The sequence below is a fragment of the Artibeus jamaicensis genome, unplaced genomic scaffold (assembly GCF_021234435.1).
Source record: "Artibeus jamaicensis isolate MK-2021 breed Jamaican fruit bat unplaced genomic scaffold, CSHL_Jam_final contig_729, whole genome shotgun sequence".
Lineage (NCBI taxonomy): Eukaryota > Metazoa > Chordata > Mammalia > Chiroptera > Phyllostomidae > Artibeus > Artibeus jamaicensis.
In genome coordinates, this window is record NW_026521939.1 from 3,549,735 (window position 1) to 3,559,097 (window position 9,363).

The following is a 9,363-nucleotide window of genomic DNA, read 5'->3' on the forward strand; positions in this document are numbered from 1 at the left end:
TTACATCACAACTCATGGACAGGAACTAAGGGGGGAGGATTACTGGAGAGAAGGTGGGTACAGTACAGAGGTTGGCAAAGGGGGAAAAACTGGGACAACTATAATAGCACAATCAATAAAACATACTTAAAAAAAAAAAAAGAGCCCTGGCTGGTGTGGCTCAGTGGATTGAGTGCCAGCCTGAAAACCAAAGGGTCACTGGTTCGATTCCCAGTCAGGGCACATGCTTGGGTTGCTGGAGCTTGAGCTCCAGTAGGGGACTCACAAGAGGCAACCAAACACTGATGTTTCTCTCCCTCCCTTACCCTCTAAAAATAAATATATAAAATCTCTAAAGAAAAAAAAACTCAAATAAACACCGTAACCCTGCATCTATAAGAAGTAGAGGAACATCAATCAAAGCCCAAAGAAAGTAGAAAGAAGGAAATAATCAAGATCAAAGCATAATGAAATGGCACAGAAACTAAAAAAGCAATTCAAAGGATCAATGAATCCAGGATATGATTCTTTGAAAGATAAACAAAATTGACAAACCTTTAACCAGACTCATCAAGAAAAAAAAGAAGTCCCAAATAAATAGTATCAGAAATGAAAGAAAAGAAGTTATAAGTGATACCACAAAAACACAAAGGACTATACAAAATGACTATGAATAACTCAACTATAAGCTAAGAAATTGGACAACCTGGGTGAAATGCACAATTTCTAAAACATACAATTTTCCAAAACTGAATCAAGAAGCAGAAAGTTTGAATAGACCAATAACAACTAGTGACATTGAAGCAATAATAAAAAAAACTCCAGGTATACAAAAGCCCCAGACCAGAGGGCTTGTCAAGGGACCTTCACAAGCTAATTTTACCAAACATTTAAAGAACTGACTTCTATCCTTCTCAAACTATTCCAAAAAATTCAAGAAGAGGGAGACTCCCAAACTCTTTTTACGAGGTCAATAGCCAGCATTATCCTAATTCCAAAAATAGGTAAAGACACAGCAAAGAAATAAAACGACAGAACAGTATCTCTGATGAACACAGATGCTAAAATCTGCAACAAAATACTGGCAATCCAGATCCAGCAACCCATTAAAAAATCATACACCACGATCAAGTGGGATTCATCCCAGGGATGCAAGGATGGTACAATATTTGTAAATCAATAAATGTAATTTACCACATAAGCAAAATAAAGGGAAAAAATCATATGATCCTATCAATAGATGCTAAAAAGCATCTGATAAAATCTAGCACCCATATGTGATAAAAATGCTCAGCCAAGTGGGAACAGAGGAAGCATACCTCAACACAATAAAGGCCATACACAAGAAAACTACAGTGAACATCATATTCAATGGGCAAAAACTAAAAGCTGTCCCCTTAAGATCAGGAACACAAGGGTATCTGCTTTCACTATTCTTATTCAACATAGTACTGGAAGTTCTAGCCACAGCAATTAGACAAGGAAAAGAAACAAAAGGCAACCAAAATGGAAAGAAGAAAGTAAAACTGTCATTATTTGCAGATGACGTGACAGTGTACATAGAATACCATATAGTCTACATCAAAAAACTACTCGACCTAGTAAGTGAATTTGGCAAATAGTGGGATACAAAGTCAATATTCAGAATTAACATCATTAAAATGTCCGTATTACCCAAAGGATCTATAGATTCAATGCAATTCCTATTAAAATACTAATGGCATATTTCACAGATCTAGAACAAATATTTCAAAAATGTATATTAAATTTTTAAAAAAGAACCCCAAATAGCCTCAGCAATCTTGAGAAAGAAAAACCAAGTAGGAGGGATCATAATACCTGTTAATCAAACTATACTATAAGGCCATAATCAAAACAGCATGGTTCAGGTATAATAGATATATAGATCAATGGAACAGAACAGAGAACCCAGAAATAAATGCATGGCTCTATGGTCAATTAATATTTGACAAATTGGGCATGAGGATACAATAGAGTAAAAATAGCCCCTTCAATAAATGGTGTTGGGAGAACTAGACTGATACATGCAAAAAAAAAAAAAAAAAGAAAAGAAAAGAAAGACACTAGATCAGCAATTTATACCATACACCAGAACAAACTCAAAACAGATAAAAGACTTAAATGTAAGTTATGACACTATAAAAGTCCTGAAGGAAAATATAGGTAGGAAAATTTCAGATAACCCACCTAGTAATATTTTTGCTGATATATCTCCTAGGGCAAGGGAAATAAAGGGAAAAAATAAACAAATGGGACTATATCAAATTAAAAAGCTCTGCACAGTTAAAGAAACTGTCACCAAAATGAAAAGGGAACTGACCATATGGGAGCACCTATTTGCCAATGATCCACTGGACAAGGATTTGATCTCCAAAATATAAAGAGAACTCATACAACTCCACATCAGAAAGACAATCCAATTAAAAATGGGCAACAGACCTGAACAGACACTTCTCCAAGGAGGACATATGACCCACAGACATATGAAAGGATGACCAACATCACTGGCCATCAGAGAGATACAAATTAAAACCACAATGAGCTATCACCTCACATCTGTCAGAATGGCTATCTTTAATAAATCAGTAAACAGTAAGTGCTGGTAAGGATGTAGAGAAAAGGGAACCCTAATGCACTGTTGATGGCAATGCAGACTGGTGCAGCCACTGTGGAAAACCGTATGGAATTTCCACAAAAAACTAAAAATGGAACTGCCTTTTGACCCAACAATTCCACTGCTGGGAATATACCCTAAGAATCCTGAATCACCAATTCAAAAGAACTTATGCAGCCCTATGTTTATAGCAGCATTATTTACAACAGCCAAGTGTTAGAAAAAGCCTAAGTGCCCATAGGTAAATGAATGGATCAAAAAACTGTGGTACATTTATACAACCGAATACTACACAACAGAAAGAACTTTTCACTACAGCATGGATGGAACTGGAGATTATTATGCTATATGAAATAAGCCAGGCGATGTAAGACAAATAGCATTATGATCTCACCTATAAGACAAACCTAATGAACAAAATAAATAGGGAAGACAGAACTAGAGGCATGGAAACATGGAACAGACCAGGGGTGGGGAGGGATAATGGTGGAACGAGGGGGAAGGGGTTAGTCAAAGACCATGTATAAGTGACCTATGGACATGGACAACAGTGTGAGACTGACTGGGGGGGCGGCTGGCTGGAAGAGAGCAAAGGGTAAAATACTGGGACAACCCCAACAGAATAACAATAAAAAAATTTTTTTAAAGAAAAAAGCAAGGTACAAAGCAATGTGTATTGAATGTTAGCATGTGTGAAGAATTAAAAATAACAGAAAAAATAGATATAAAAAATAATGTTTCCGGCCATACAAAGAAGTTGGTCCTTTATACTTCAGTAGGCATGAAGTTTTTCAGTACAGCAATAGGTTGTTTAGCATGTGCTTGGGAGATGATTTTGCCTGCACGACTGAGGATTAATCTGGGGGTGGGGGAGCAGTGAGACAGAGGAGAACTGAAACCTGGAGACCACCAAAGAGATTACTGGAAGATCCAGAAAAGAGAAAACTCACAGAATAAGACTCAAAAGATACCCCCCACCCCCCAGAGGACTTGGTAAATCAATAGATATGAGGGGTGAGAGTCCAGAAAGCCTCCAAGGTCCCTAGCTCAACACCCAGGTAACCCAAGCACAGGAAGGCTTCAGAAGGAACAGGTTTGGATGAGAGAGAAGGCTAAGTTTCGGGTACATGTAACACTTATGGGCCAGTAGTTAAGATACAAATCTAGAACCCACAAGAACAATCTGAGCTATAGATATAAAGAGTTATTGAAACACAGGCAAATTTCAAATCCCTGAAGGTATAATGAAATCACACAAGAGGTATCTGTAAAATGAGAAAAGTGTCAAGTTTGAAAACCCAATCAACACCAAATTTAAGGACCTGTCAAGGCAATGATTAAGAGGTAAGTGGTAGAGCCCTGGCTGGTATAGTTCAGTGGACTGAGCTCAGGCCTGCGAACCACACAATCGCGGTTCGATTCCCAGTCAGGGCACATGCCTGGGTTGCAGGCCAGTTCCCAGCAGGGTACTCACGAGAGGCAACCATACATTGATATTTCTCTCCTTCTCTCCTTCCCTTCTCCTCTAAAGATAAATAAATAAATTTAGAAAAAAAGAAAACCCTCTGGTTTAAAAACCGTATGTTTAAAAACCATTATTCTTCTGGTTTTAAAACAGGAAGCAAAAGCAGAGAAATTAAACAGCTTGCCCAAGATCACACACTGGATAACAATGGAGTTGAAACTTTATCCCCTGCAGTCTGACTACCAATGCAAGGTAACAGACTATGCTTTCCAAAATTGGGCAATAAAAGAAAAGGGAAACAAAATGAATTGAGTTGTTACTACACAACAAGTATACACTGTATACTTGAACTCTGAAACACTGAAAGAGTAGCAGCTTCAAAGACAAGTCATCTTTTGTTGTTTCTCTGATTTTGTATTTGCACTGGAGAAACATGCGAGGATCCTGCAGCATAGAGGAAAAGTACTAGAAAAGAAAAATTAAAGTAGGGTCTTCTCAACTTCGGGACTACTGACCCTCTGTGCTGGGAATTCCTTTGTTGTAGAGGGCTGCACTGTGCGCTGCAGAATGTTTAGCAGCGTCCCTGTCATTCACTCATTCATTAGAAGCCAGCAGCACCCTTCCCTTTCCTCCTTTTGTGACAACCAAAAATGTCTCCAGTTTTTTTACCAAATAAAAGGGGGTTAAACTGCTCCTAGTTGAAAACCACTCGAGTGAGGTAAGATGGGATCAAAGAGAGAGCAGGTTTTGAAGGATGGAACAGGATCAAACAAAAGTGCAAACTAACATTTGTCTAAAGTGGTGACTAACTGCTAATGATCAAACACAAAATTACCTTTATGTCTGGATCCAACAGCTGATTCTTTAACAACTCATAGTCATTTGTTTCACCCTTGACAAGAAAGAGGAAAATAAGACTTACTTGCTTTGCTTTCCTGTTAAAGATCAACAGCAGGACTTTTAACTGTATCTTTGACATCTGATGAAATTACAAAAGGAACACTACAACTCCTACTCATCAATTGTGGATTATAAAATTGTGACTATAAAAAGTATTAAAATTCATATTGGTGGAGTTAGGAGGCTTGGGAAAAAATGACAAAAAGCCACCTGAATAGGATACAGATGCATGTTACATATGAAATACATTGTATGTCAATTATTCTTCAATTTAAATAAAACAAATGTCATTCTTATTTTTTCCTCCATTGTTGAGATTTAGTAGAATCACTTTTAACCTAACACAAAAACAAACAAACAAACAATCCCCATTAACCAAGCTGGTTTATTGTCACAAAGTAATGCGACAATAAACCAGCAATTCCTTAAGAAATAAAATGCTATGCCCTGCCTGGTGCAGCTCAGTGGTTTGAGCATGGGCTATGAACCAAAGGATAAACAGTTCAATTCCCAGTCTGGGCACATGCCTGGGTTTCAGGCCAGGTCCCCAGTGGGGGCCACATGAGAGGCAACCATACACTGATGTTTCTCTCCCTTTTTTTCTCCCTCCCTTCTCCTCTCTAAAAATAAATAAAATCTTTAAAAAAAAAGAAAGAAAAAATGCTATGATCTAAGTTTTTTTTTACTGTAGCAATTGCTTAAGTTTTTAAAAGATACCATGTAAATAAAGCAGCTGAAGAAGTGAAACCTCAGCAAAAGATTATTTCTTTAATTGTGAGCTGACAGTATCATACTATTATTAAATATTTGATTTCAAGATGGATATCTAGCCCTGGCTGGTGTAGCTCAGTGGATTGAGCGCAGGCCTGCGAACCAAACTACTATGGTATGATTTCCAGTCAGGGCACATGCCTGGGTTGCAGGCCAGTTCCCAACAGGGGACGCATGAGAGGCAACCATGCACTGATATTTCTCTCCCTCTCTCCTTCCCTTCCGCTCTAAATAAAATCTTAAAAAAAAAAAAAATGGATACCTAAAATTCATGTTATTATGTTAACTGGTCTTTAGTATAATAGCTATAATTATATTCTTTTTTTAAAAGATTTTATTTATTTCTCTTTAGAGGGGAAGGGAAGGAGATAGGGAGAGAAATATCAATGTATGGTTGCCTCTTGTATGTCCCCAGCTGGGAACTGGCCTGCAACCCAGGCATGTGCCCCGACTGGGAATCAAACTGTGATCCCTTGGTTCACAGGCCCATGCTCAATCCACTGAGCTATACCAGCCAGGGCTATAATTATACTCTGACCAATAAAAAACAAACCTCGATATGTCAATATGGAGGGGAGGGGGCAACAGGGAACACCAAACTTGATGTGTTATCTGTTACCTTTTTGTACTTCAGCAAGACTTCTCTCACAGTTCCACCAAATCGAACAGTTTTTCTTGGGGGAGAGTTGAAGAAATCATTCTCTAATTCAAGCACATCTGAAATCCTGTACAACCAAGATTATCAAGCTATTAAGTGTATGACAGAGAATTATAAAAATTCTACCGACATTTATCAAACCATCATCATTCAGTGATACAACTGCTAAAGCCCCTTAACTGGGTGGGCTTCCTGCTTCCACTCTTATCCCCCAATAATCCATTCTTCACTCAAGAGATCTAATGGTATTTCAAAAACTTAAAACAAATAAGGCTACTCTACTTCCCTGCTTAACCTCTTCAAAGGTTTCCTGCTTCACTCAGAATTCACACCTACACTCCACAACCAGGTCCTCATTAATCTGGCCCCTGCCTAACACTCTGACCTCATTTCCAACTATCTACAAAACTGCAGCCAGTCCTTTCCATTCTAAAAATATGCAAAGCTGGTTGCATTTCACTTGCTATTCCTTCTGTCTCAGTGATTTTCAACCATTTTCATCTCATGGAACACATAAACTAATTACTAAAACTCTATGGCACACCACAAAATATATTTTGCCAATTTGACACAAAAGTTATAATTTTTGATACATTCACACTAGATGGCTATCGTTGAGTTGGCTGTTGGCAATTTTTTTTTTATTTTGACAATCTAATGGAAAAAAGGTCAGTGCCCCTAAATAGCCAGGAATTGCATTTTTTAAAAATTTGATTTCGGGGGGGGGGGAGCGACAGAAAAACAGGGATCTGTTTTTCCACTGATTTATGCATTCATTGATTGATGCTTGTTTGTGCCCTGACCAGGGATGGACCCCACAACCTTGGCCGACAGGGAGGATGCTCTCATCAACTGACCTACCCAGCCAAGGGACTCTACTGCATGTTTTAAAAATTCTTGTGGCACATAGTTGAAAATCACTGGCCTTAAACACTCACTCCCAGATCTATAGAAGGTTGCATTCTTGCCTTCATTCAAATTGAAGCTTAAATGTCAGAAAGATCTGCCCCATCAGAAATCTGAAATACACCACAATTATCACTATCTAAAATCATCTCTTTCCTCTATTTACTGTCTTTCCCTTCCTAGACTGTAAGCTAGGAGCTTGAGTGAGCAGTGACTTTCTCTCTTTTGATAGACTATTGTCCCCAGTGTCTAACATAATAGGTAGGCACTTAATAAAGTTAAACCCCAAAGTGTTTTCGGGGGCAAACGACTTTAAAATCTTGAAAAAGACATAGACTGTTAAACGTGTGTTGAAGCAAATATAAAAAAAAATACGACTCAATTTGCCACCAATGACGGCATTGCCCTGATAATTCAAATAGCCTAGGAAACTCTTTTCAAATCTAAACGAAGCAGAAGAGGGGAGTAAAGGAGCAGAATGCAGTACCCAAGCCTGGACGCTAGCAGGGCAGGAGTAACAGGGGACGCTGGACCAGAGAATAGATTCATTTTTTCAGCCCCACCAACTTTAATAACCACTTAAAGAGCATGGGCTGCCCTGACTGGTGTGCTCCGGCCTGCCAACCGAAAGAACGCCGACTGATTCCCCCCAGTCAGGGCACCTGCCTGGCATGCGGGCCAGATCCCGGGTTAGGAGCGTGGAGAGGCAATCTATTGATGTTTCTCTCATGCATCGATGTTTCTCTCCATCTCTGCCTCCCTCCCTTTCCCCCTCAAAAGTAAATAAGTAAATGAATAAATAAAATATTTTAAGAAAATTTTTTAAAAGGAAAGGAAAAAAAGAGCACGTGCTTACGCTTGAGAAGCTGCGACAATCATGTACTCTACTCTCTTCTCCCACCCCCACACTATTAGCTCTGTCCCAGACCCTTTCAAATCCGCTCCTCGGCTTTGGTCCCAGCCGCTCAGAAAAGAGCGGGCCGCACTCTTACCCAGGCCTAGAGGCGCCCAGCGTCTTCACCACAGAGGCCGAGGCGGCCGCACCTCCAGGTAGCCGCGTGTGAAGCACTGGGGCCGCCATTGGGCCGGACAAACGCGACGGGTGTGCCTGGCACCGGAAGTGGTGCTCCTTCTAGTACCGCCTTTGTCCCGGAAGCGGACTTCAGCCAATCGGGAACCCCACGTGGGGAGAGCGTAGAGACCCCGCGAGCTAGAGCGCCGCCGAAGCTCTGTCCTACATCAAGCCCCTTCCACTTGGAGGACTTTTTCTGCCCAGCGAGGTGTGGGGCCTAGAGCGGTCTCAAGTACGCCCTAGAAGAAGGGCAATACGTAGGTCCTGTCTTGTGTATCTCTAAAGGATCCCAGAGAAAGAGCGGGACACCCGAGGTGCTGAACGGCGGTTGGGTTCCTCGAAAATTAACTTTTTGGAGTCAAAGCATGCCTCTGTCAAACTGAAGAACCTGGTGCCCTGTAGATTAACTTAAACCCTCAGACTGATGAAGTGGGCAGAGGATTCAAACTAAACAGCTTGCCCCAAGACACTGAACTCTATCTACAGAGTTCAATGCACTAGCCTCAAGTATAATTATCCTCACGGAAACAGGTTTCCCAAACGACTCACCCAAAACCTCAGAGTGTGACGATACTGGGATGAGAAATCAGAAAAGCTAGAGGAGACAGTTTCCACCGGGCGTCCCGTTAAGCCCTTTAACCTAAAATTTTAAAGGAGGTGCAGGAGCCAGATCAACAAAGCAGCAAGGGGCAGGATATGGAGGACTGGGAGGCAGAGGGAAAGAGTGACAATCTCCTCTCTGTCTCTAAGGGAAAATGTTGCAACCTTTGGAAACCCATCAAAAGCATGTTATATCCGTTGCAGCACTTATTTAAATATAAAATAATACTAAAATAAGTAACTGTCTTTCTGCTCTCTCCATATGGTTTCACTATTGCTTCCCTCACTGCTTTAGGGTTCCTGCGGAATGTTAGGCAGAAATCATCAATAATCGAAGAGCAGCGGAAATTGCATCCTAGCTCAGAGAGATGCTCAAG

General features: G+C 40.2%; 1 protein-coding gene across 1 annotated transcript in view; it reads right to left on the minus strand.

The window, feature by feature from the left end:
* RRN3 (RRN3 homolog, RNA polymerase I transcription factor) overlaps positions 1–8,433 on the minus strand; it is a 44,543-nt gene extending 36,110 nt beyond the window's left edge. Inside the window, exons 1-3 of the mRNA XM_037141223.2 lie at positions 8,307–8,433; positions 6,370–6,475; positions 4,915–4,971 (exon numbers count right to left, since the gene is read on the minus strand). Coding sequence (XP_036997118.2) covers positions 4,915–4,971; positions 6,370–6,475; positions 8,307–8,395 — 252 coding nt within the window. The 5' untranslated portion in view covers positions 8,396–8,433. The remainder of the gene's footprint in view (positions 1–4,914; positions 4,972–6,369; positions 6,476–8,306) is intronic.
* Between the last annotated feature and the right edge of the window lie 930 nt (positions 8,434–9,363).